The sequence below is a fragment of the Balaenoptera acutorostrata genome, chromosome 8 (assembly GCF_949987535.1).
Source record: "Balaenoptera acutorostrata chromosome 8, mBalAcu1.1, whole genome shotgun sequence".
Taxonomy (NCBI): Eukaryota; Metazoa; Chordata; class Mammalia; order Artiodactyla; family Balaenopteridae; genus Balaenoptera; species Balaenoptera acutorostrata.
In genome coordinates this window covers 103,045,193-103,071,553 of record NC_080071.1, presented here as the reverse complement: position 1 = coordinate 103,071,553, position 26,361 = coordinate 103,045,193, and the positions used below count along the sequence as shown (strand labels likewise).

The 26,361-nt window shown below is 45.8% G+C and overlaps 1 protein-coding gene across 5 annotated transcripts; it reads right to left on the bottom strand.

Annotated features, from left to right (window-relative positions):
- Nucleotides 1-721: 721 nt before the first annotated feature.
- Nucleotides 722-23,322, bottom strand: LOC103017184 (cytochrome P450 27C1). Of its 5 annotated transcripts, none has more exons than XM_057551846.1 (9): nucleotides 22,923-23,322; nucleotides 17,072-17,262; nucleotides 16,123-16,322; nucleotides 14,570-14,779; nucleotides 13,609-13,772; nucleotides 10,189-10,355; nucleotides 8,596-8,674; nucleotides 7,883-8,086; nucleotides 722-3,076 (listed from the first exon to the last, which is right to left on the bottom strand). In XM_057551846.1, the coding sequence occupies exons 1-9, from the start codon at nucleotides 23,181-23,183 to the stop codon at nucleotides 2,960-2,962; spliced, it is 1,593 nt and encodes a 530-aa protein (XP_057407829.1). In that variant the 5' UTR covers nucleotides 23,184-23,322; the 3' UTR covers nucleotides 722-2,959. The 5 variants fall into 5 exon arrangements, with proteins under 5 accessions (XP_057407829.1, XP_057407830.1, XP_057407831.1 ...); XM_057551847.1 differs by having other exon boundaries at nucleotides 17,072-17,259; XM_057551848.1 differs by having other exon boundaries at nucleotides 17,068-17,189.
- Nucleotides 23,323-26,361: the final 3,039 nt, after the last annotated feature.

Below are 26,361 nucleotides of genomic sequence, written 5' to 3'. Positions count from 1 at the left end.
CATAATGGGCCCTGGGTTACTTTGAGTCACTTTTTAGGTCTTGGTGCCCCTGTACCAACCTGTGTTGGCGATTTTATCCTGCTTGGTCCTGATAAGCCTGGAAACTCAGCGGTGGTCCTCGACTGGAGGAGGGAGGATCTCTGATTAGCAGTTGGGGGCGGGGAGAGAGGACCCCCTCCAGGATGGGGCAGCACCCGCTCATGTCTGACTATCTAACAGTTTTTACCAACTTCACCCCTCCTTGGTGGCAGCACCTAGCCCTGCTCCCCTTTCCTTACTAATACCCCTGGAATTGTGCCGTGCCTTGGCTTCTCAGCTACGAGGGCTAGCTGACCCCTGTCTGGCAGGTCACTCAAATCTGAGCACAACAATTGTACTTTAGGTAGTTAAATCGATGGTTTCTAACAACTATTGAAAGAGAAGGTATAGCTCCCTGAAGAACCTAATTTACAGTCAGTTTTGCTGGTTTGTAAACAGTTTGAAAAAGAAATGAACACTGAGATTATTAGGCAATCAAGTCTTCGGTTTTTGAAGACACTTTTTATTATGGAAACGTTCACGCGGACACAAAGCAGAGAATGGAGGCATGAATCCTCCAGGTACCCATCACCCAGCTTCTACACTTATCAACATGGGGCCAATCTTGGTTCATCTTTTCCTCCCCCAGCCCTCCCCTCACCAACACACACAATTACCCACCCTCCACAGCAAGCTGGGTTATTTTAAAGCAAATCCAAGATATCATAACATGCCATCCATAAACATTACCTATTTATATCTTTAAGGAATACCTCCAAGAGATGAGATCTCTCTTGTTAATGCAACAACAATATGTAACAATAATTCCTTAATATCATCAAATACGCATTGTTCAAATTTCCCTAATTATCCTTTAAATCTCTTAATCTATAACAGTTCCCCCTTCTTCTTTTTCTTTTTTCTTGTCACTTATTTGTTGGGGGAAAAAAAAAGTTATTTGTCCTGTAGACTTTGCTATGGGCTGGATTTTGCTGATTGCATCCGCGTGGAATTTTAACGTGCCCCTCTATACCCTGTATTTCCTATAAACTGGTGGATCTAGAGACTTAACTGATTCGATTTCACTTTCTTTGGCAAGAATGCTTCACAGTCGGTACCATGCACGTCCCGCTGGTCACACCAGGAGGCTCCTGAGGTCCGGCTGCCTCTCTCTCTGTCCGTGAAGACCAAGAAGTTGGCTCAGGTGCGACCCACCTGGCTGTGCCCATCCCTGGGCAGGGCCACACATCACTAGAGGGTCACCTTGTAGAATAAGAGTTCACCTCAAGTTTCCTGGTGAGTCTCAATATTTTTAAATTTCAGTCTCAAACAGAATAAAATTGTATCTAGTTTATAAAATTTAATATACATACTGCTAACTCAAAGGAATCCAACATTCTTTCAGTTCATGACAGAATTTCATATTTAACTCTACATATTTTTACAGCACTCACACTAAAGTTATGCCGTCATCACGCTTTATATACTCAAACAAAAACGGTATGTGAGACTGATACTATTTCTATTTTATTTAAGGATTACTTTGCAGCATGACCAACTAAAGAGGGGAAGAAAGATTTATGGTATATATTCGTAGGAAAGTGATTTGGGGGTAAGGATTATGTAAAGAGATTTATGGAATTGAGACTAAGAGGTCTCAAGCATGAAGGCACAGAGAGAATGTTATAAAATTGTGTTTTTTACTAGCGACCAACAGGTGGCATGAGCAGCAACAGATCATTCGAAGGCTCCTAGGCGCCCAGGCATTCAGTCAGAGCCTTATGTCAGCACCAACAGCTGGATCACATTTCCAGTTTGGATATTTAAAATGACTATGAAGATAAAAATATGATTTTGTCTATAGAATGTCCATTTACATATTTATTTTTCCTTGAAATAAAAATGTTCTAAAGTTACACTGTTTTCCACAGTGTTTGTTTAATTCATTTCTCTCAGTGTAGGCAATGAAATTTCACATCCTCAGATTATCAGTTCTTATACATCTGCTGAGCACTTAGATTCGGTTAGAAAACCTGATTATTCTTGACTTCCCCAGGAGTTTTATTTCTTATTGATTATTTCTTTCAAACCAAAAAACTAATATTCAACTTCTTTAGGAGCTATGACTAGAAAAAGAAACATTAGTTTGGAGAAAAATAATAAGAATATGGTCCTTTTAATTCGGAGCCCTGCTGCAGGATCTAAATCTGGGGCTTGCTGTCGCCTGGGTGTTTTCTTCCCGTAATTACGGTATTAGAGAGGCATTCCTTTTTTTTTTTCTAATTTATTTTATTGTAGTTCATTTACAGTGTTGTGATAATTTCTGCTATGTAACAAAGTGATTCAGTTATACATATATACATTCTTTTTCATATTCTTTTCCATTATGGTTTATCACAGGATATTGAATATAGTTCCCTGTGCTATAGAGCTAATTCCGAATTCCCAATCCTTCCCTCCCTCACCTCCCCTCCCCCCTGGCAACCACAGGTCTGTTCTACAGAGGTCTCTTAATGTTTCCTCTTCAAATTAAAAACAAGAAGTTGGAATTGTATCCTAATGGGCAGTCCCGGATGCAGTATTAGAGAAGGTATATTCAAGCACTGAATCTATGTGTACGCCAACATTTCCTGGCCCACATGCAGAGGAGACTATGGTAAGTGAATAGTGAGTCCAAGGGTAAGATACCATATGAGGCATGAGAATTCAGTGCCACTGGCTTCACAACAGCTGTTTCTCCAAAAAAAAAGCAACTCTGGTATGCAAAAGTAAAGCAATCTTCTCACATTACTTTGCATAAAGATTTCAGTCTCCCAGAAACCAGGAGGCCAATTTATAACCAAGACAGCCCCCAGAAGGGATCCTTTTCTCCCCCACCATCATCTGTGGCCCACGAACACCTGGTGTGTGTCGGTCTGGCAGCTGGGTGAAAACGCCAGGCTCACTTTCTGTTAACAAAACGCACGTGGATGGGCTCCTCTGGCATCAGAAGCCCATGGGTTTTTGCATGAACAGTTTTAGTCCAAGGAGATATTTTGATCTCAAAACGTTGAAGCAACTAAGAAGAGAAAGAGAGAGAGAAGGACTTCAAAATTGGGAAGCAGAAAATTCACAGTACTGCTGGAGTGCCCATACTCCTGTCACAGCCCCGGCTGCAGGGAGCCGAGGGAACGAGAGATGTGGGAAACAAGGCATCAGGTCCTATACAGGAGTCCAGCATGTCCTCTGAGCAACAAGGCCCATGGGACAAAAGATACACAATCAGAATTTAAACTGAGCAGGACCCTGTGGGGCTCCTGGACACAAAAACCTTTCCATGTCCCCCATTTCTTGCTTGGAGGAAATAGGCTTCATACGACTTCCTTGACCTTCCCTGAGTTCCAAAGAGGGGACTCAAGCAGTTACTAATTAGGGAAGGGAGGGGATGCAGAAACAAGGGAGGAGCAGTCAAGAAACAACAGTGCAGCCTTGGGGCAGGGTTCTGGTTCCTCCTCAAGAAATATACATTACAGTATCTTTGAGCACTTCTGCAGAGCTAAGGCCCCCACCCAAGTGGAGGATGGTAACTTCAGGATGAGCACAAGATTCCTGGAGCCCCACTCTCTTACCTTACCACCAACCAATCAGCCCTGCAGCCCTTACCCCAAATTTTGCCTATAAAAGCTTCTCCCCACAAACCATCAAGGAGTTCGGGGTTTGGGGGGCATAAGCCTCCCATGTCCTTGCTTGGCCCTGCAATAAACCTTTCTCTGCTTGAAACTCTGACATTTTGGTTTGTTTGGCCTCACTGTGCGTCGGGCACATGAACTTTGTTCAGTAACAGAATGCTCAAATGACTTACACTTTATTAGCTAGTTCAAAGTTCTAACTGTATTACTTCCGCTGTAGGTCTAGAAAAAGAAGGAATCAAAGGAGCAAGGAGGGAAGAGGAACAAAGTGAAATTCCAGGGTTCCTGCTGGTCTGGAATCTGCAGCCACTTCAGTGGTGGTATGCACACAGCAGGGGCACAGCTGTCAGACTTCATCCATTACTGTCTAATTTAAATATTCTTCATTTTCACCTTTGATTCCATTTCTCACTTCTGCAGTTCAAAAGGAGAAGCAGCCCTACCTCTCAGGGTGAAACTGGGAAGTTTTAAAGAACACTTAAGTATCCACCAGCCTCAAGCACTAATCTCCCCAACAAATGGCCAAGGCTTGATTTTCAAAGTCACCTCTAGGCTTAGAAAACAAAAGGCAACCTGCTCTAAGGACCTCTGTCAAAACTACATTGGTTCCTGGAGGGGAGGCAGGGCCTTGCTCAAGAGCCGGTGGGGACAGTGCAGGGTAGCAGACCAGCCATTCATCCCTCCCCTACTCCAACCTCCTAAGAGAGCATCAGTGCTGGAGAACCTATATTGTCACATGGGATGCAGATGCCCCAGCCCACCCTGACTCTCCAGACTGGTCTCCCAGGTAAAGCAGCAAGACCCACTGATGGGTCCTCTGGGTGAGCTGGGGCTCTGGGGCTGGAGGTCATGCAGGGAGCAGGGCTGCATTGAAGACACGGGCTAAAATCGTTACTTTGTCATTGTTAGAGAGCCAAGCTGAATGACCTGTATTTAGGCAGCTCTAGAACATTCTGTCATCGAGGTGCCTTCACCTCAACATCTAATCTCTGACCCTTTGTTCTGACCTCACAGAACTGCTCGTGCATTCCCATGTGGCAGAGGAAAGAATCACACACAGGTCTCCTCACTCCATGGCCAACATCCCACAGGGCCTTTTTCCTTTCTGAGTGGCAGTACATGCTCATTGAAAAATGAAAACTACACAGGAGATGTAAAAGCCAAAAAACAAGGCCCCCCTTCCACCTCAAGTGTCCAGTTCCCAAGGAGCAAGGGTGTATCTTCTAACCATTCTCCGTGGGATATGAATGTCTTGTTCCTGATTTCAAGGAAACACATTAATATTGCAGCACTAAAGCCAAACCTTCCCTTCCCATAGGCCACAGGCATAAGTCACTGTTTTGTTGGGATAGACACTATTTATTTGCTTAAGGAAAGCCCTTCCATTACAGGTGTGCTAAGAGAGTTTCTTCATGAATGGGTGTTGAATTTTATCAATTATTTTGGGAGAGGGTCATAAAATTTTTCTCCCTTAATTTGTCATTGTGGTGAATTCTGTCTTGAGGTGGGCCATCTTTGCATTCCTGAACACACCTGATTTGGTGACGGTGCATTTCTGGTCCATACATTGCTGGATTTGGCTTGCCAATTTTTCATTTAAGGTATTTTTCATCTTTGTTCATAAATCAGATTGGCCTGTAGTTTTTCTTTCTTATTTTATCCATTCCAGGTTATGACTCTCAAGGTTATACAAGTCTCATAAAAGTGAGACTTCCTTTTTCTATTTTCTATTTGTATAAGATAATGATCACCCGTTCATTGGAGGTTTGATAAAACGTGCCAATAAAACTGTCTAGGTCTGGAACATTTGGTGGGTAGGTATTTTTACTACTGACTCAGTGTATTCAAGGTCTGTTCTCTTTCTTTTGAGTCAATTTGGGTAATTTACACCTTTTCTAGTAAATTGTACATTTTATCTAAGTCTTCAGATGTATTGGTAAAAAAGCTGTTTGCAGTATTTTCTTGATTTAAAAAAAAAAATCAACCGCATTTGTAGCTACGTCTCCTTTCTCATTCCTAGTACTGTTTATTTGTGCCTTCTGTTTATTTTTTTCTCTTGGCAATTACAGACAATGATGTTCCCTCTCTATACTTGCGCAAGTAGAAATGAGGGCTCTTGAAGCAAGAACTGTAGCAGGTACCCGTGTACGTTATAGTAGCAAACAAATAAAACCCCCATCACCACCACCAAACACCCAGTTTCTGACCGTCTTCCCACTCCACAATCTGTGCCCTCAGCCAGCCCTCTTGCCCTCAGCGCCCGCTATGGTTGTCCAGGCCGTCAGAAGCGGGAAGCGGCCGGGAAGCAGTCAGCCCCGCCGAAAGGCTGCCTGGGAATGGCCTCTGCCCGTCGGAGACGTGGTTGTGGCGCACACGGCAGCACTGACGGAGCCAGGACCTTCCCAAACCCAGTCCCCGTGAGCAGACACTGAGAGCAGGTGTGCAGACGACACAGACTCTGCTTAGACTATTTTTATTCCTCACACACCCAAAAGGCAGGTATCTGGCCCATTTTGTGGAGGAGGAAACATGCTCAGAGTGGCTGAGAGGCCCGCCCGTGGTGTCGGAACCGCAAACTGGCAGAGCTGGGGTTGGAATCCATCCTCCACACGGAGATGCCTCCCACCTCGGGCATGACTGGGCCTGGCCAGCGCCCATGGGGCCCACCGCTGCCCGGGACAGCTGCCCTGGAAGGGACGCCTCTCGCCTTGGAGGGCTGCAGCCAGCCGTGTGCCCACAGAGGTGGGACGACCGAGGGACAGGCCGGCGCCCGCTTCTGCGGGTCTCACCAGGTCCCCGGAGCTTTCCCACCAGAGCCAGGGGGGCCCAGCTGGCGTCCTCCCCGCCCACCTCCCTGGCCGTGGCCCCTCACCTCCTCCAGCCCTCCGAGCCTGCCCCCCATGCCCACCATCCCCCCATGCCCACAATCCCCCATAGGCCGGCCAGCCTTCCCCATCCCTTACGCTCTCTGATGCCATCATCCGTAAAGGTCCCAACCCCTGAGTGCTCTGCCCTGGGCTCTGCCGGCCTGTGGGAAACACCTCGGTGACATGAGGGGAAATGCAGGCAGGAGACAGGACACGTGCCTCGTGCCCTGCACCTGCCACGTGGCAACCATGGCAAGTGGCTCCAACTCCCTGAGCCTCAGCTTCCTCATCAGTGAAATGGGGAGATGGGTCCCCAGGTCATCCCCTCGTGCTCCCAAAGCCTGGAGTCAATGACAGTAGCTCCCGAGCCTTAGGCCTAGGTTTTCCATGGCAGGTTCCCCAAATCTGCAGGAAAGGCTAATGGATAGAAGTTTCTCTACTGCAGGCTTTTCTTGCATAAAATTTCCTTCAGACGTTATTTAGTTCCTGCTACAGCCTGAACTCAGATACTGTACAAGCGCAAAAGTAAACACTTGAGCCTTTAGAGATTTGCATGTAAGGTATTCTCTCACCAAAACCAGGCCTTCCTGATGTTTCGAAACCCAAACAAGCTTGAGAGCCACCTCCTTGTTTAAAAGGCTGATTCACAGAAAACGAGGTGCTGAGGGGGCGTAAGGGGGTGAGCGTGACTGCCTCCATGGTGACGGTGACAGTGACAAGCTCTGAAGGGAGGAGGCCTGGGAGGCCGGGGCTTGAACAGCAGACGCGGCCACCAGCAGGAGTAGAGATGCCCCCATGCCCCACCATGTGCACTTTCTTAGACCGAGTGCAGCCCACGGACCACTGACATCAGAATCGCCCAGAGCCCCATCCCAGACCCACCAGTGACTCTCTCTGTGGCCGGGGCCCAGGAGCCTGATTTCGAGGAGCTCCTGGTGACGGGATGGCCCGTAATGTTTGAGGGCTGCTTGCTGGACACTTTCCACTAGCGTCTCTGCAGAGCCCCTTTGGGAGTGCCTGGGCTCCTGTAACCACCCACCCCCGCTACACACACACACACACACACACACACACACACACGGACACACACACACATCCCAGTTCTGCCCATGTGACTCCAAGGAGGAAAGAAACAAGGCAGGCGGCCATGGGGCTAGAGGTGGCTACTGCAGGGGGAGGGGAGGCATTTTAACACATAAAAGGGATTTAACGGGAAGCTCTGAAAGTTTTCAAAATCCTCTTTCCTTGTTTTCCCCTAAGTCTTGATCCAACGGAACCCAGTCACCTAGACGAAGCCCAGCCCGCAGGCGGGTGCCCCCCAGGCCCTACCTGGATCACGAGAAGGTGGATCTCCAGTTCTGCAATCCTCCGCCCAATGCAGCTTCGAGCCCCGTAGCCGAAGGGGATGGACCCGAAATTGTCAACCCTGCGCAGGTTGCCTGGCCGCAGCCAGCGCTCAGGCCGGAACTCCTTGGCCCGAGGGAAGTTCTCATCCTCGTAGGAGGTGGCATAGTGGCAGAGGGCCAGCTGGGTCTGAGCAAACCGTTTTCACCAGAAAAGTAATAAAGAACTTAATCAAGGGGAAGCAGAGCAGAGGCCACAGCCCCAGCTGGACCGACCCTCCAGAGATGCTCCGGGCCAGGAGGTGTCATGTAAGAGGCCATGCAGACCCAGGATGGCAGGTCCCCCTTCAATTCACACCCTACCCGGAATGGACATCAATGCAGCCACAGAGAAGGCAATTCAAGTCCTTCAGAAACTCTCCCTGGAGGGATCTGCTGCTTCCACGGGGCCCCCGGGGGGAGGGAGGGTTGAATAGGCCTGTGAGCTACAGAAATATCTGCCTTTGTTTTTGCCAGAGCAGTATCACACAATCCACATCTCCTTGCTCCTAAAGCCCCATCTTCATCATAAAAATATATGCAGAAGAAAAGGACATCTACAGATATTTGCTTAGGTACAAGCACATCCGAAACATGGAAGCAAATTTCCAATCCAACCGCCCCTGCTCAGCCCAGCCCCGCCATGTCTGCCAAACTCACGCCTCTGGGAATCAGATACCCGCCAACAATCAGGTCTTCCTGGGTGACCCGGCCATTCCCTGGCAGCACTGGAAACAGCCTAGAAAGAGCCAACGGGGACGGGACAGGAGCGGTGACTTTCAAAATATGTTACTAAACATTTAGAAGTCTGGATATATTGCCATTTTCATTTTCTAAAAAGTAACACACGGTACAGTTTCAACCAGGAAATCTTGCAAGGATCTTCATGGGCTCCCTAGCTTTGCCCAGCAAGTATTCTGGGGCCTCACAGTCAAAAAAATTTATAGAACACAAAGCAAAGCCTTTAAAATGCTACTGTGCTCCCAAGAGGAATAATTCTTTTCTTTTTTAAAATTTATTTATTTATTTATTTATTGGCTGTGTTGGGTCTTTGTTACGGTGTGTGGGCTTCTCATTGTGGTGGCTTCTCTTGTTGCAGAGCACGGGCTCTAGGCACGCGGGCTTCAGTAGTTGTGGCACACGGGCTGTAGAGCGCAGGCTCAGTAGTTGTGGCTCACGGGCTCAGTTGCTCCGTGGCATGTGGGATCTTCCCGGACCAGGGCTGGAACCCGTGTCCCCTGAATTGGCAGGTGGATTCTTAACCACTGCACCACCGGGGAAGTCCCAAGAGGAATAATGCTGAATTTCTGAAATCTATGCAAGCATGGGACCCCTTTATCAAGGAATAGTTCATAGGACTCAGGGCTCCAAGCAATAGATTCTGAGAAATGCTACATCAGTTTTTGGATTCTCTGGGAAGTGATCCTATGAAAACTCTGAATAAACTTTAATTGACAAATACCAGTTAACACACAGCTGGCTTTTTTCTTTCTTTCTCTCTCTCTCTCCTTTTTTTTTTTTTTTTTTTGAGATTAAACAGCATGCTGAAGATGAAATCCACCTTGAAATATCATTATCAAGTCAGGTTTAAAAGCATTATTTTAGTGTGTACTCTGTGAATAACCTTTGCTCCTTGCCACGGCATTTCCTCCACAGAGGAATGCTGTGGTCACGATCCTGAGCCTCACAGGAGGAAGAACCTTCCCTAGTCACCTAATCCCACCTCCCACCCAAGCCTGCCCAAGCCCACCCATATCCCTCACGCTCCGGTGTTTCCCAGGGTCAGTAAAGTCCTGTCCGGAAGTAAACAAGCCTCACTACTTGGTGTCTCCACCCTGACTAGGAGATTCACACAAGGAGCACAGCAAGCACGTCTAGTAACTGGCCACTCAGCCCAGAACATTCTCCTGACAGTCAGTCTTGTTCTGCTTTATCCTCAGACGAGCACACTGGGAAACAGTTGATGAAACAAATGTCTAGAGTGAGTACAAAGTTCGAGGATGGCTCTAAAGATCTTTATGAAGAAATGAATATTTCCAACTGTAAAACAGAATAGCCTTTCTGCTGCTCTGTCGAGGGCAGAGAGGAAATAAAATGGTCATGAGTCCCTCCTTCCTAAACATTTCTGCCACCGAGGGTCACTGGAGTATTGGTTTAGGACCCAGTTTTTAAGTCAAAAGCACATTCATTGTGATAAAGAATCAGAGACTTAACGGACACAGTTTTTGACATGAATTTTGGTGAGCCTTTTACCTCAAGGTTTCCTTAAGCAGAGCTCGGACCAGTGGGACTTTGGGGACGTCTGCAGCCGTGGGAACATGCCTTTCCCCCAAATTCCTCACTATCTCCCGGTACACGGTCTGCTGCACTTCCGGGTGCCTCGCGAGGAGATACACTGCCCAGGACAACGTGAACGATGTCTAATAAAGAAACCGGCAGACACAGGCACATGGGTGAGTAAAATCAAGGATTTCAGGTGCAGGCAACATCGGACGTGAAGTCATGGGAGGATAAGCACAGGTGCAAAGCCATGCCCATATAAGTCCATCGGAGCATTTTTTGTCTTACTGAAACAAAAGATGATCTCCCTTAACTCCTCCTGGAAAAAAAATAACAGAGATTTTTGGAAAGTGACATCAACGTTGGGATTCAAGGGCTCTTTCAATGAAGAGCCACAGGAAAAATTATTTTGGAACTTTTTAAAATCATTGAAGAGAAATCTGCCTCCTCTTCCGTGGAGTTTGAGAGCACGTAGGAATGCTGGTCAAGCCTGGAAGTTGTGCCTAGAACTTTCTTCGACCTTCTCTACAAGGGTCACCTGAGTTTTGCTAGAAAGGACCTGAGGCTGTCCATCAGCCTGAGAACTGCATCCTGCAAGCCCATGGCTGGGCAAGGGCTGCTCTGATTGCCCTAATCTAGAGGAGATGGGGGAAAGGGGGACAGGGGTGGTGGTCACAGGACTATTACTGGTCCACTCATCGTTCCCATGCACTTACCAAGCAAAGCAGCATATAAGGATTGAATGGCATTTGCACAAAGCAGTATCATTGTTTACACCACTTCCTAAACTGAAGAATTACATTTCTGGTTATTGAGAATAAATAATTCTATTTTATACCCTAGATTCCAAGATTTTCACTAAAATCAACACTATTATCTATGTGACTGTAGTTCACTCTCTTGTAAACGAGGAAATTCCACAGTATGTGTCCTTTCTTTCATCTAAAAAAATCTAACTTAAGTAGGCCATCTTGATGTCATTTCCCTCTAACAGATATTATGTATTTTTAGAGGGCAAGCTTTCCTGTAATATACAATGTAACGTGCAAGTTCTTCCTTATAAATGATAAGGAGATAACTTAGACGCTTCCTATGAAGAGAACAGAAAACTTCTATTAAAATCACATTTTCATGGAAAAACCAAATGTGGTATAGCCATACAATGGAATACTATTCAGTAATAAAAAAGAATAAACTACTTTTACAGGCAACAACATCCATGAATTTCAAAATCATTTTGCTGAGTGAAGGAAGCCAGACACAAAATACATACTGTATGATTCCATTTACATAAATTTCTAGAAAAATGCAAACTGATTTCTAGAAAAATGCAAACTGTTATGACAGTGTCAGAAGGCGGTTGCCGGGGTGGGGAGGGTATGGGAGGGATGGACTGAAATGGGGGTGAGGAACTTGCAGAGGTGGTAGCAATGTCCAGGATCTTAACTGCAGTGCTGGTTTCAAAAATGATTGCATCTGTGCTTATCCTGTATCAGTCAACAATCTGTATCGAATTGTACCATTTAAATGGATGCAGTTTATTGTGCATAAATTATGCTGCAGTGAAGTTGGCTTTTTAAAATAACATTTTAAAAAATGAGCATGAAGTTTCAAGAGTTTTTCTCCTGATGTTCCCTCAACGCAGGAACGAGTCCTCTCTGCCCTCCATCTCACGGTGATGCTCTGAGTTACCACCAGGGGGCAATAGTAGCATGCATCTGAATCAGCTTAGACACAAGGCCGTTCATTCCATCATTGCTTCTCCACTCAAGCAAACCCACACTGTCACATTCACACGGTTAATCAGAACTTTCATCGCTTGCATTGACCGCATTGATTAGTTTGTATTTAATTCATATACTTTTTGCTTTATTGTTGAAGATGATCCATAAGAATAATGAATTTATGTGAAGTTTTTTTGCTTTTACATGTTTAAGTGACTTCATAATAAAAATGTCAACCGTGGGTTTTTTGTCTACCTCTAAAAAGGAGATTTGTGCTTTCCTCAAGTCCAGGAAGCACTCCTGTGAAGGAAAAACCTTGAGGCAAGATTAGCTGTTTCATTTTCCCACCTGTTAAATGAAGACAATAACACCTACCTCAGAGGATTCCGTGTGAACAGAAGGATGCTTACAGATGTGCGTTGGAGACACAGTAAATCACCAGATTTACTGTCTTAATCTTCATTATTTCACTCAACTGACTTTTCTTCCACCAATTACCAAAAGCCTGGCCCTTCTTTTTCTTATTTCACCACTTTCTTTTAGCAAATTCTAAACTTTTTCTGTACATATACCCACAAGTATATCATTTTTTATACTTGAGTAAATGTATCCGATTATACATAAGTTTTTGGAAGGAACTTGGCTTCCACACCCCTGTGCCAGCCCCGCCCCAGCCCAGGAACCCACGTTAACCGTCCAGGGTGCAGGGTCCATACTTTCCTCCACGCCCAGCCGTCACTTAGCGATACACACGTGCACACGGACAGATAGGACGGGGGCCACTGTTTTACTAACGGGAACACAGGATGTACATGCTTTTCTGCATCTTCATTTCTCACTTAGTAATAAGGTATGGAATTCCCTCCAAATCAATGGGCAATGCTTTGTTTCATTCTGATATTGAGCCCTCGTTGGTCATAGTATATTATTCATCTGCTACACTAACTGAATCTATTCACTAGGATTTAAAATTGATATATGTACATATTCATAAGCCAAACTGCTTATTAAACTTTTCTTTCTTTATGCTTTCTTTAGTAGGTTTTGAGGTTATGCTGACTTTATCAAATGAACTGGGAAGTTCTCCATAGCCCGGAATATTTTAAATGATAAATAAGAGGGTTTTTAATGCCTGTGCCCTCTTCATTTCTTTTGTTTTTTTTAAGATTTTTTTGATGTGGACTATTTTTAAAGTCTTTATTGAATTTGTTACAATCCTGCTTCTGTTTTATGTTTTGTTTTTTTGGCTGCAAGGCATGGGGGATCTTAGCTCCCCGGCCAGGGATCGAGCCCGCACCCCCTGCATTGAAAGGCGAAGTCTTAACCACTGGACCGCCAGGGAAGTCCCTTCATTTCTGATATTATGAAACAATGGGGAAATGTTTGCAAATCAGGAATGATTTTAAACTTTAAAACATATTGCTACTTTGTGTGTGTGGTAATAGAATTGGGTTATGTTATTTACAGAATTCATCGTGCACCTTAGTTTATATTAAAGAAAAGAAAAAAGGTTGAGTTTTCTCCTGGAGACCCTCAGCAGTGAAGCAGATGTTCAGCTAGTACAAACAAGCATGGTCCTCTTAAAGTATCTGCCATCTGTCCGATTCCTCTGAAAGGCCCCCAGCTTTAACTGTGCTCTGCTGAGAAGAAAGGAGAGCTGAGAGCTCACCGTGTCCACACCGGCCAGCAGCATCTCGGTCAGGTTGGCGTAGATTTCCTCCCGTGTCAGCTCCTGGCTGAGGAAGAGGTACGTGAGCAGGCCCCCTCTCGCTCTCTCCCCTCGGTCCATTTGGCACTGTATGTCCCTCAGCTTGTTGTCAACGTGGATTTGGCCTGTTTGAAAACAGTGTTTCTTTTGAAAGAAGTTTTGGTTAAGAATCGCTTCTTCAGGGCTTCCCTGGTGGCGCAGTGGTTAAGAATCCACCCGACAATGCAGGCGACACGGGTTCGAGCCCTAGTCTGGGAAGATCCCACATGCCGCGGAGCAACTAAACCCGTGCGCCACAACTACTGAGTCTGCACTCTGGAGCCCGTGAGCCACAACTATTGAGCCCATGTGCCACAACTACTGAAGCCTGCACACCACAACTACTGAGCCTGCGCTCTAGAGCCCATGAGCCACAACTACTGAGCCCACGTGCCACAACTACTGAAGCCTGCACGCCACAACTACTGAGCCTGCGCTCTAGAGCCCGTGAGCCACAACTATTGAGCCTGCGTGCCACAACTACTGAGCCCGCTCACCTAGAGCCCATGCTCCACAACAAGAGAAGCCACCGCAAGGAGAAGCCCGGGCACCGCAACAAAGAGTAGCCCCCGTTCACCACAACTAGAGAAAGCCCGCGCGCAGCAACAAAGACCCAGTGCAGCCAAAAATAATACATAAATTAAATAAATAAATGCATTTTTTTAAAAAGTGAGAAATCTGTCACGTTACTTGTGCTCACAACCCACGTGCTTTTTGCTCATTCGAGAAACCAATCTAAAAGTTCTTGAGTCCCAATAGCACGTAACTCCATCGGGGTATCCCCTGCAGTAGTACCCACTGTCTGCGTGAGTGTTAGATACACAACTAGGAGGAAAGTCAGGTCCATCTGATTCTACGAAAGGCGCCCTGCCTCTTCTCTTACTGAATTTGAAGAGTCCATCCCAGGACCTGCAGAACTCCCGCCAGGGTTTGGGGATGAGCGGGCGCAGCCACCTGGGGATGGCACCGGCGTACATGGACGTCTTGAACGTGCAGAACATGAGCCCCAGGGCCTCGATGTAGTCCATGGTCGCCTGCGGGACGCTGTTCTCCAGGCAGCCCAGACGACGCTCGTAAAGAATGGTGGCCACGCCTGCGCGGGAGAGAGGTTACACCCCTTCTTCTTCTTCTTCTAGATTATTCACAGCATCAACATACGATACCTGGCCATAAATGTAACGTTCAAAAGTGGTCCAGGGACTTCCCTGGCGGTCCAGTGGTTGGGACTCTGAGCTTCCACTGCAGGGGGCCTGGGTTCCATCCCTGGTCGGGGAACTAAGATCCCACAAGCCTTGCAGTGCAGCCAAAAAAATAAAAATTAAAAAAAAAGTGGTCCAGGTGCCTACCCGTGAGGTTTTCTCTACCAGGTCCTGACCCCCAGGGCGCTGTGGGTTCAATGCTGACAAACCCTCTGCCTCAGTGCGCCCTCAGCTCAACAGTCTGTTCAAGACCCACAAGGCAGAGCTCCCAACCTTTCAGCCAGTTGCCCAACTTTGGGGAGTTGAAAGGTGGCTCCTCCTGGCCGCACATCGAGGAGCCCCAGGACGAGCTAACGGGGCAGAGGAAAGGGCCCCTGTGAACCAGGGAAGGGCAGGATTTTTCAGTGTGTTTACAACTCACTTCTCTGTTGATTTTGTTACTATTTTTAGAGAGCATTAATACCAGAACTTTAAAAAGTTAACTTAAAAATTAAATTTGAATAAACTTTTTTTTTTTTTAATGGGAAATCTGGACTTCCCTGATGGTCCAGTGGTTAAGACTCCGCGCTTCCACTGCAGGGGGCACGGGTTCCATCCCTGGTCAGGGAAGTTCCACATGCCACGCGCAATGCAGCCATAAATAAATAAATAAAAATAAAAATGGGAAAGCTAATAGAATTCTCCAAAAACCCAGGTACAGAAAAAATGTTTAGTATGCTACCATTTTTTTTTTTAAGTAAAAAGAATACTCACACGTATTTCTTTGTATGTACATAAAATATCCCTTGAAGAAGCTGGTGACCTAGCTGGGTCAGGAGAGAGGGAGACTTTTCCATGAGTACTTTTTGGGTTTGATTTTTGAACCATGGGAATGTGCTACCCATCTAACATGGACTTTAAAAGCTAGAATGATTATAGTACATGCCCTCTAGACCCCTGTTGCTTTTCAAACTATGCTAAAACAAAATGTGTAGTAATTAGGAGCATGGTTCTTGAGTTAGAGAGACCTCAATTTGAAACTAAGTTTCTGCCACTAAAAATGGGGGTTAGTTTTTCAGTTCCCCCATTTGTGAAAGTGTCGGTCAACCTGGTTCCATTAGCATTGTGACAATTACATGTACGTATGTATGGGGCTTAGCACATTGTCTGGGACACAGGAGATGCTCAATGAGTGATAACAACCATATTTTGGTAAATGTCCATTCTTCCATCTTCCCCACCTCCTGAGTTCACCTACCTTCCATTGAATATTTGAAGAAAAGGTCATTGATGTTGGTCACAGTCTCCCCATCTTCTGCCTGGCTCTTGAGGAAGTAGATTCTTTTAATTAAATCAGCAATAACTTGGTTGATTTCTCCTGCAAAAATGGCCACATCTTTCGGTTTCAGAATTCTTTGTCTCAACACACTTCTCATCTTGAGCCACTGTTCACCCTCCCTAGAATAAAGTGAATTCCAAATAACCTTACTTATAGTGATATTCTAGGAAGGAATTCAGAGTATCTCTGCAAACATTTCCCAGAAATAAAGAGTCAACAAGATCTGCCAGTCCAAATGGGATGAAGACAGGACAGACACTGCAAAGAGAGGGGAGTGATGGTATTACTCCCCAGTTCATGTGTAAGGACATGTATATCAAAAGAGCCAAAAATAGAATTTCTAAACCAAAGGGATTTGGACCAGGGGATCTGCAGATGCTCTGTTTTCTCCTCCCTGCCTGAGGCTGTACCGATTCACTCTTGGAAGACACAGAGGTGTATAATAACCACAGCCTGTTATAAGGCAGGAACGCCATCACATGGCGATCAGTGCTGAAGTTCGCAGCCCCTCCTGGAGGTCTCCTAAAACAGTTCACCACCCTCACCCCTGTGCACAGATGGGCTCTGTGAGCTTCAACCCCCGCAGTGGTCACCGAATGGACACCTAAAGCCACAAAGCGTTCCTTGAAAAATGGCTCCTCTCCATCACTCGGCTAGTGGGATCCCCACCTTGTCGCTGCCACCACATCTCTTCCCAGAGGGTTTTAGGAGATTTTAGGAGATCACACGTCAGGCTCTTTTGATACTATTCCACTGGGAGTTCTGTGCTTTATTAATAGCTGGTTTTAGGAGCCCAGTGTTCAGGGAGTGGGGGTGTCCCTGGGCTCCCCACTCCTGCTCGTGGCTCAGCCTGGTCTCACATACTCACGCGGAGATGAGCCCGGTGGATCTGCCCCGTAAGTCTCGGTACTCCTGCCAGGACCCCATGTTGGCTCTCTGGGGTGCGGCCCCCTCTGCCCGGAGCACCTGAGCCACCAGGTCTCGGTCTGCAACAGATACTACAAACTGAGGACCAAAGTGAGACTTGAAGATTTTTCCATATTCCCGTGTGTGTTTCTGCTGCAAAACCATGGAGAAATCAAAAAAGGAAAAAAATACACAGATATGATATACCTTTGACACGGACATTCCTGGATGTTAGGGGAGCAGAAAACTGGGGCAGAGGGAAGCTCTGCATTATGCAGAACTGAATCAGAGTGGCCACTACACTTACGGTTACCAAGGGGGAAAGGAGGGGGCAGGGATAAATTGAGAGATTGGGATTGACATATACACACTAGATAGCTAATAAGCACCTACCGTACAGCACAGGGAACTCTACTCAGTACTCTGTAATGACCTACATGGGAATAGAATCTAAAAAAGAGTGGATGTATGTATATGTATAACCAATTCACTTAGCTGTACAGCAGAAACTAACCCAACATTGTAAATCAACTCTACTCCAATAAATATTAATTAAAACAAAAAAAGAGTGGTTGCTCTAAGTATTCCTGAGGTAAACATATTTTCACATCATTAATCATATTCATAGAAGTTTTCTTAGTTCTTTAAAGATGTGTGTTTAAAAAAAAACCTTAGCTGTGTGAAGCAATGTGAGAGGAATGTGGCTGTAGATGAACTGCAGGGTCTTAACTGTCCTGAGTCAAACAGGCTCTGCCTGCCCCTTTCATTCAGACACTCAGCAGCCGCCCAGCCTGCCCTGTGAAGAAAGCTCCCTGCGGGAAATCTGTAATAAACCTGTAAAAATGCCCCCAGCAAAAAAATGAAAGAAAAGGTACCCAGATTGGAAAGGGAGAAGCAAAGCTGTCTCTAGTCACATATGACGTGATCTCGCGTGCAGAAAATTCTAAGACATCCGCTAAAAATCATGTTCAGTAACTTGCAGGATATAAGATCAATATACAAAATTCAATTGTATTTCCACACATTAGCAATGAACAATCCAAAAATAAAATTAAGAAAGCAATTCCATTTACAATAGCATCATGAAGAATAAAATACTTGGGAATACATTTAATAAAAGAAGTGTAAAACTTACACTCCGAAAACTGCAAAAGATCATTGAAAGAAATTAAAGACCTACATAAATGGAATTTATTTATTCCATGTCGATGGAATGGAAGACTTAATATTATTAAGATGGCAATACTTCTCAAACTGATCCATAAATTCAACATAATCTCTATCAGAATTCCAGTGATTCAGAACGGCAAAAACAATCCTAAAAAAGAACAAAGTTGAAGGACTCACAGTTCCCTATTTCAAAGGTTACTATAAAAGTAGTGAAGACAGTGTGCTACTGGCATAAGGATGGACATCTAAATCATTGGAATAGAATTGAGACCCCAGAAATAAACCCATACATCTAAGGTCAATGGATTTTCAAAAAGGGTGCCAAGACAATTAAATGGGAAAGAATAGCCTCTTTAAGAAAAGACGCTGGGAAAATTGGATCGCCACAAACAAAAAATAATTTGTACCCTTATCTCACACCACATACAAAAACTACCTCAAAGTGGACCAAAGGCTAAATGCAAGAGCTAAAACCACAAAACTCTTGGACGAAAACATAGGGATAAATATTCATGACCTTGGATTTGGCAATTGTGTCTTAAGATATGATACCGGACATTACCAAGAAAGTGAAAGACAATCCCTAGAATGGAGAAAATATTTGCAAAGTACATATTTGATAAGAGATTTATGTCTAGAATATATAAAAAAACTATTACAACCCAACAGTAAAAAACAACAACAACAAATAACCCAATTAAAAACTGGGCAATTAAAAAAAAAAAAAAAAAAAAAAAAACTGGGCAATTATTTGAATGGACACTTCTCCAAAGAAGATATCGAAATGTCTAATAAGCACATGACAAGAAGCTCAACATCATTAGTCATTAAGGAAATGCAAATCAAAACCACAATGAGATATCACTTCCCACATACTAGGATGCTTATAATCAAACGGACAGGTAATAACAAGTATTGGCAAGGATGTGGAGAAATCAAAACCCTCTAGCACTGTTGGTGGAATATAAAATAATGCAGCCACTTTAGAACAGTCTAGCAATTCCTCAAAAGGTTAAATACAGAGTTACTATTTGACACAGCAATTTCACGCCTAGATATATACCCCAAAGAAATGAAAACATAACAGCCAAAAGGTAGAAACAATCCAAATGTCTATCAACTGATGAATAAGTAAGCAAAATGTGGTCTATCCACACACTGGAATATTATTTGTCCATAAACAGGAATGAGGTACTAATACATGTTACAACATGGGTGAACCTTGAAAACATTATGCTCAGTGAAAGAAGCCAGACAAAAAAGACCACATATTATATGATTCCATTTATATGAAATGTCCAGAATAGGACAATCTATAAAGACAGAAAGTAAATTATTAGTCGTTGCTTAAGGCTGGGGGAATGAGAGGGTTGGGGAGTGATAGCTAAAGAATACAATATGGGTTTCTTTTTAAGGTTATGAAAATGTTCTATAATTGATTGTGGTGATGGTTGTATACTTTAAGTGGGAGAATTGTATGATATGTGAATTATATCTCAATGAAGTTGTTACCAAAAAAAGAAATCACAATAAATGTAAATGGATTAAACAGTCCAGTTAAATAATTAAAGAAGGAAGGAGAGAAAGTACCCTCCAGCATGGCTCAGCATGACATAGGCATGGGGACTTCCCTGGCGGTCCAGTGGTTAAGAATCCATGCTTCCAATGCAGGGGGCATGGGTTAGATCCCTGGTCAGGGAACTAATATCCCGCATGCTGTGCGGTGTGGCCAAAAAAAAAAAAAAAAAAGCATGACATAGGCAGGGTTAAACATGGGGAAAATGACTACGTCCCTCTTTGGCATCTGCCAACATTTATCACTCCAACTCTCAACCACGGAAATGGCGGGCCAGAGGGTCTGTCATCTCTCCACTCGTCTGCTCTCAGGTAGAAGCTGTTTGCCTCTTTGTGGACCTGGTTGAAGTCCCGCTGCCTAGAAATGAAGACACTCAGACTCAACTGGGATGTGTCAGGTGCCAAGGGATCACTCTGCCTAACAGGTGACCCCAAAAGGGTATTTCTCCAGGTCTCTGATAGGATGACTGTTACCGGAACTACTGGGAGATGGGCCACTCCTCGGGCAAATCCAGCTACTGAATGGGCACAATCAGACAAGGGAGCCACTGACCAAGGGGCAAAAAGAACGAGATGAAGGACACAGGTAGTTTATGGCCCTTTTTGGTGGAGGGCCAAGGAATGACACAGTCAGCCACAAACTCAGTTTGTTTAGCCAGCTGGAGCACAGACTCTGGAGTTGGAATCTCGGCTCACAGTTTACTAGCTGGGTGACCTTGGGAAGTTAGGTTCCACTGTGTCTCAGTTTCCTCACCTGCAAAATGGAGAAATAATAGAAATTACCTCCCATGGAGGACTTAAAACTATGCCTGGCACATGAAAAGTGTTCCAGAACTGTTCATTCTTCTTATGTATTGGTTATTATTACAGTTTACAAAGCCCTTCCACAGCCCTGATCACACGACCTCACAATAACCCGTGAGATGGATGAGGATTGCTAGACTCCCGCACAGAGGCGGAAACTGTGGTCCAGAGAGAAGAACTGATTGGCCAAGATTCCACAGGTGCTTGTAAAGGGCTGCTATGTAACGCAGGACCCTCCTGCTCTGTCGTACCTGGCGACCTTGATCACTGTGTCTGCTCTGCCACTAACCAGCTATGTGACTGTGGGCAAGTCACTCAGCCAACACTTTGGGCCTTTTCCACATGTAAAGTGAAAGACCTGGACCCTGTAGATGAATCCCTTGTGAGACAGCATTCTGTGATTACAAGTCGAGTGAAAGGAAACTGGACTTGAGGTAACAGAATAATTCTCTTCCTCCTTAGAAATGCCTTAGGGGTGACCTGGAGAGCACGGGGAGAGGGTTTTACTAGAACCTTATCCAGTCTAGAGCAACCTGTATTGAACTTGTCAATAAATAAATAACAATTTTTTTTTACCGTATTTGAAAACTATCATCTTGATATCTTATGTTCAGATTCCACATGGAACAGAAAAAATCATTTTTGACCCCTAGAAACATGTTTGGGAAGAAATCGTGTAGAGTTCATGAGGGGCCAACTGGAATTTCAGTCAAATTAAAATTGCTCCTTTTGCTCCACTGTTTTGTTTTGTTTTGTTTTGTTTCCATCAATGAAGTAAGTTTCTGCTTCTCCAGCTGTAGCTGTGGCCTCTGCACCCTCATGCAGGTTAAGGGTTGAGGGAATGAATGTATGAACGAATGACCAAAACCCAGGTGGGTGGTTACAAAAAGCTTCCTCTGAGAAGTTTCTGAAGGTTGAAGGGTGAGCTTTGAACAAAAAGAAGTGAGTAGTGGGGAAGGAGGGTGTTCTCCGAAGAGGTCAAAAGGCCCAGGTCCCAGAGATCACAGCGGGCGCTGGGGTGGGAGCCCTGAGAAAGTGACGGAGGCAAGCGGCGAGCAGCTGCCATAGCAAATGGGAGCGAAGGGATTTGACGACGCTTAAAGGTGGGGGTCACCTTGCAATGAAAGACGCGATTTGAGGTGGGCACGGGAAGGGCAAAACTCAGGGTCAAGATGAGCCGCCGTGCAACGAGCGGGCTCCCAACACTCCGACGGGCTTGCTGGACCGGTTGGGTCCTTCCTAAGTCCCTGCCCAGACCTGGCTTGACGCCGAGGTTCACGAACTTTCGTTTGTCTTCCCATCACTTAGAGATTACATAACTCGGAGCCTCCGAACCCCTCGCTGTTGTTTTTTTTTCAATTATAAAACACAAACAAAAAGGACTAGGAACGTACGCAACCTGTCCTCGGCCGCGTAAAGACCCGCAGGGCTCCTCACCCCCCGCGGGAGCGGTGCTGCTCACGGGCCTCCCTCGGGACGGTCCCGGGAGGCCGGGCGGCGGCTCCCCGCGCCCCGACTCCGCAGGCCCGCCCGCCGGAGCGTACGGCGCGTGGGGGCCCAGCGGCTCCAGGGCGGCCCCAGCGGCTCCAGGGCGGCCCCTGCCCGTGACCCTCTCCTCCGGCGCCCCTCTACGGTGCCCTCCCTGGAGCCTTTCCCGGGATTCTCTCCCCGGGTCACCTCCCCTGCGCCCCCTCCCCAGTTTCCTCTCCCAGGATCCCCTCTACGGCGCTCCCTCCCCAGGATCCTCTCCCGGGTCCCCTCCCCGGCGCTCCCTCCCCGGATCCCCTCCCCGGCGCTCCCTCCCCGGGATCCCTCCCCGGCGCTCCCTCCCCAGGATCCTCTCCCCCGGTCTCCTCCCCGGCGCTCCGTCCCTGGTTTCCTCTCCCCGGATTCCCTTCCCGGCGCTCCCTCCCCAGTTTCCTCTCCCCGGCGCTCCCTCCCCGGTTTCCTCTCCCCGGATCCCCTCCCCGGTATCCTCTCCCGGGGTTCCCTCGCTGGCGTCCTTCCCGGGATCCTCTCCCTGGGATCCTCTCCCCGGGTCCCCTCCCCGGCGCTCCTCCCCCCGCCCCGGGATCCTCTCCCCCGGATCCCCTCCCCGGCGCTCCCTCCCCGGTTTCCTCTCCCTGGATCCCCTCCCCGGCGCTCCCTCCCCGGTATCCTCTCCCGGGTTTCCCTTCCCGACGCTCCCTCCCCGGGCCTCGTCCCCGGCGCCTTCCCGCCGGAGCGAGCCCCCTCGCGCTCCCGGTCCCCCGCGCGCAGCCTACCTGGATCTCGTGGATGCGGCTGAAGCCGTCCTTCCAGAAGAACTCCACCAGGTTGGCGAGGGTCCGGGGTCCCGGCATGGCGGCGAGGCTCCGGGGCCCCCCTGCCCGGCCCCCGGCCCGCGGCGCCCCCGACCGCCCGGCTCCTTTGTCCTCGGCCCGCGCCCTCGCCGGGAGCCTGGCGTCCGTGGGCCGAGGCTGCCAAGGGCCCCGCTCGGGCGCCGGGCGCAGACGGGCTTTGAGTATCCGCGCCAGCAGAGCCATTGCGATCCTCTGCGTTGGTTGGTTTGAGCAGTTTTTTGTTTCGAGGGCTGCCCTTTGCCCCTTGCTTGGTTTAACTTGTTCGAGCAGAGCTCCTGCGAACTCCTACGGCCTGGGCATCAGTTTACACAGACCGTTATTAAACGCTCCCTCCCCTAAGGCTGGGGAAAAGGGGGTGGTCTGCGATTAGACTGCCAGAGAAGTGAAGCGGTTATTATTTTTTCTTCACATCAGATTAATTAAGCGTTCTTTGAGATCAAAAAGTTTTAAGGTCAACGCCACTTCCAAGCATGGCCAAAAAAGAAAAGAAAAGAAAAGCCTACTGGGATTTTTAAAATTATTTCCCTCCTTAAAAATTACTATAGAGAGTTTACCGAAGAACGCTAATTTGCCCTTTTTGTATGTTAAAAACAGTTCTTTGTGATTTCAAGTTATACAATTATAATTCAATCACAAAATGAGAACAAAAATGTTAGATGACCTTGCAGTAGTTCACAGTATTGTAAAATGACCACATTATTATTTTAGCACAAGTTTCCATAATGAAAAATATGCTGTCTCTATTGATGGTTTTTATGGGTCTCAATTTTATCCGAGCACACAGTACACATTGGAAATGATAGTGAGGAGTATGGTGAGGGGTGAGGGACTTTTCTTTGGACATTTGGCTTTTTTTTTTCTGGTCTCCCACAAGGACTGGTCCTGTTGCACAGTGCTTAGGGAACTGAACACACCTCCACGTGAAGGTGAGAAGAAAGAGAACTTTGCCAATATAGGTTTAGATCTCAGTGCCAAGCTGCAGAAGGGAAGCTCCCCCCCACAAAGAGGGAGGGGCCCTTGGCATGGGAGGGGCAAGAAGTGTGTCATCTGGTTTCAGGAAGGGAGCCCAGATTCTGAGCTAGCAATTCAACAACCTACTCTGAAAACTGAGAACATTATTTAAAGATTTCATAACAGTTTGTACTCCTGCATCTAAACGTTAAAAAAAAAAAAGTCTACAAAGTATTGTTACTTTTGATTAGTAGTTTATACCTTTACAACTCTGTTAAATGTACATTTCATTTAAATATTTGTAAGTACGTAAGTGAAACAAAGAAGACCAGAGTTATTCCGTTTCTACAATTTGATTAATAAATACTTAGCAACTCTTATTTATAAGGCACTATAGCTGCAAGGGACTCAAAGAGTAAGATATTAAACCTGCCTTTAAGGAGCTCACAACCCACAAGAAGAATAAAACAGTCCAGATTAGCATAAGTACCATAAAACTGGGACAGAATATGATTGGAATTTGTGGGCGGGGCGATCACATCCACTTATAGGGTAGGAAGGGGTGGGGCAGGAGAGAGACCTGAAAGAAGGAGACTTTTAGGCAAGGTTTGAAGAGAGGGCTCAGATTCAAGAGGCAGAGTGTGAAGAATGGCACGATCACTTTGTTCCTAGAGATTTTTTGAAGTATTTCTGAGGGTTACTGCTCCTCAGGAACAAAGAAATCATTAAAGAACCATATATGTAAAAGGCAATTCAGTCCATTCTAGACAAGGAACTGTTCGAGATAGATTTACATATATAATGGCTTAAAACACAGCTAGTTCTCTATTAGGGAAAAGGGTATAAAGAACGATAAGGAGGAAGAACGATTTCATGGTACATGGACACAGGTTTTCACAGAGCACCCCTGCGCTCATGTCTCCTAAAGCTAGTTTCAAAATTGTGGATACAAATAAAGTTATCCGTTCTTGATATTTGCCTCAAGCTCAGTGAAAGTAAGCAAGAGGCTATTTTAGAGTCTCAGTACATTGGTATAAATTATCAATCAGAAATTCTGCAGTAGAACAGGATATTGTTTTGTGGCTAACTATTATTAGTGGAAAACATACATGAATCCAAACATAGACTAAATCATTCGGATTAGGAGAATTTTTTGTGTGCTAATCAAAAATAATTGTAAAAGTAACTGTTACTTTGGTCTATCCAGCTTTCTTCTAATGAATATTGCTTTATATTTTTTTAAAAAAAGGTTATTTAAAACAAATGAGTCTCATAGCTGTGGGGAACTCTAGTGGGGAGGAAATAAAGGATGGAATGTTATAAGAATCTTAAACATAAGTAAAAAATAACTGAAAAATTTTTTTTCCAGAATAGGAAAATACCATCCATGTGTTTGTTCCTCCCCCCCCCACCCCCCAAGTGAGCAAGAGAAACAGAAATGAGACTCCAACTTCAAGGAGACAGAACAGCACCATCTGTCCAAGTCTGACCTGAAACCAGACTTTGTACAGATGTTTTCCCTCAAGAAAACCAGTCTGTTGGCAGTACATAGGGAAACTATGAGCTGCCTTTACCCAACAAAAAAGGAAAATAAGATTGCCCTCTGAAAGTTAGACAAATAAACACACAAATTATTAGTCATCTGTGGAAGTAAAACCAAGAGATAGTATTTAATATCTCTCAAAACTCTAATCAAGGCAACCTCAGATACATCTCAGGATGCAGAACTGGAATATGGGTGCTGTTAGGTAAGCAAAGTTCAATGAATTATTCTTGGAATAGAACAGGGATGATCAAACTGGATCTCCGAAAAGATAAGTACCATACAAGACATTCTAGAAAGCAAGGTTCTGAATTCCAAAACCCAAACTTGCTGGTCATGGTGGGGTAGGAATAATTTACCAAGCTTGCTCCTGTCTGGGTGAAATATCTCTCACCCATGCTCGCTTCCTGTGCTCGGATTCCTTGCCCACTGTCTGGTTTCATTTTTCATTTGAAGAATCAATGATGTTTTTTAAAGAAAGAATTAATGGGGCTTCCCTGGTGGCGCAGTGGTTGAGAATCTGCCTGCCAATGCAGGGGACACGGGTTCGAGCCCTGGTCTGGGAGGATCCCACATGCCTCGGAGCAACTGGGCCCGTGAGCCATGACTGCTGAGCCTGCACGTCTGGAGCCTGTGCTCCGCAGCAAGAGAGGCCGCGATAGTGACAGGCCCGCGCACCGCGATGAGGAGTGGCCCCCGCTTGCCACAACTGGAGAAAGCCCTGGCACAGAAATGAAGACCCAACACAGCCAAAAATAAATAAATAAATAATTCCTATTTGAATTTCTCCCTCCTCCATAAAAAAAAAAAAAAAAAAAAAAAAATTTGGTCCATCAGTTCTAATAATTCAATTTCAAAAAAAAAAAA

Coding starts and splice junctions, on each gene's coding strand:
- LOC103017184 (XM_057551846.1), bottom strand. CDS start 23,183: ATGGCTCTGCTGGCGCGGATACTCAAAGCCCGTCTGCGCCCGGCGCCC. Junction 17,263..22,922: donor GCCGCATCCACGAGATCCAG/GTAGGCTGCGCG, acceptor ATGGTTTTGCAG/CAGAAACACACACGGGAATA. Junction 8,087..8,595: donor GGTATCTGATTCCCAGAGGC/GTGAGTTTGGCA, acceptor CGGTTTGCTCAG/ACCCAGCTGGCCCTCTGCCA.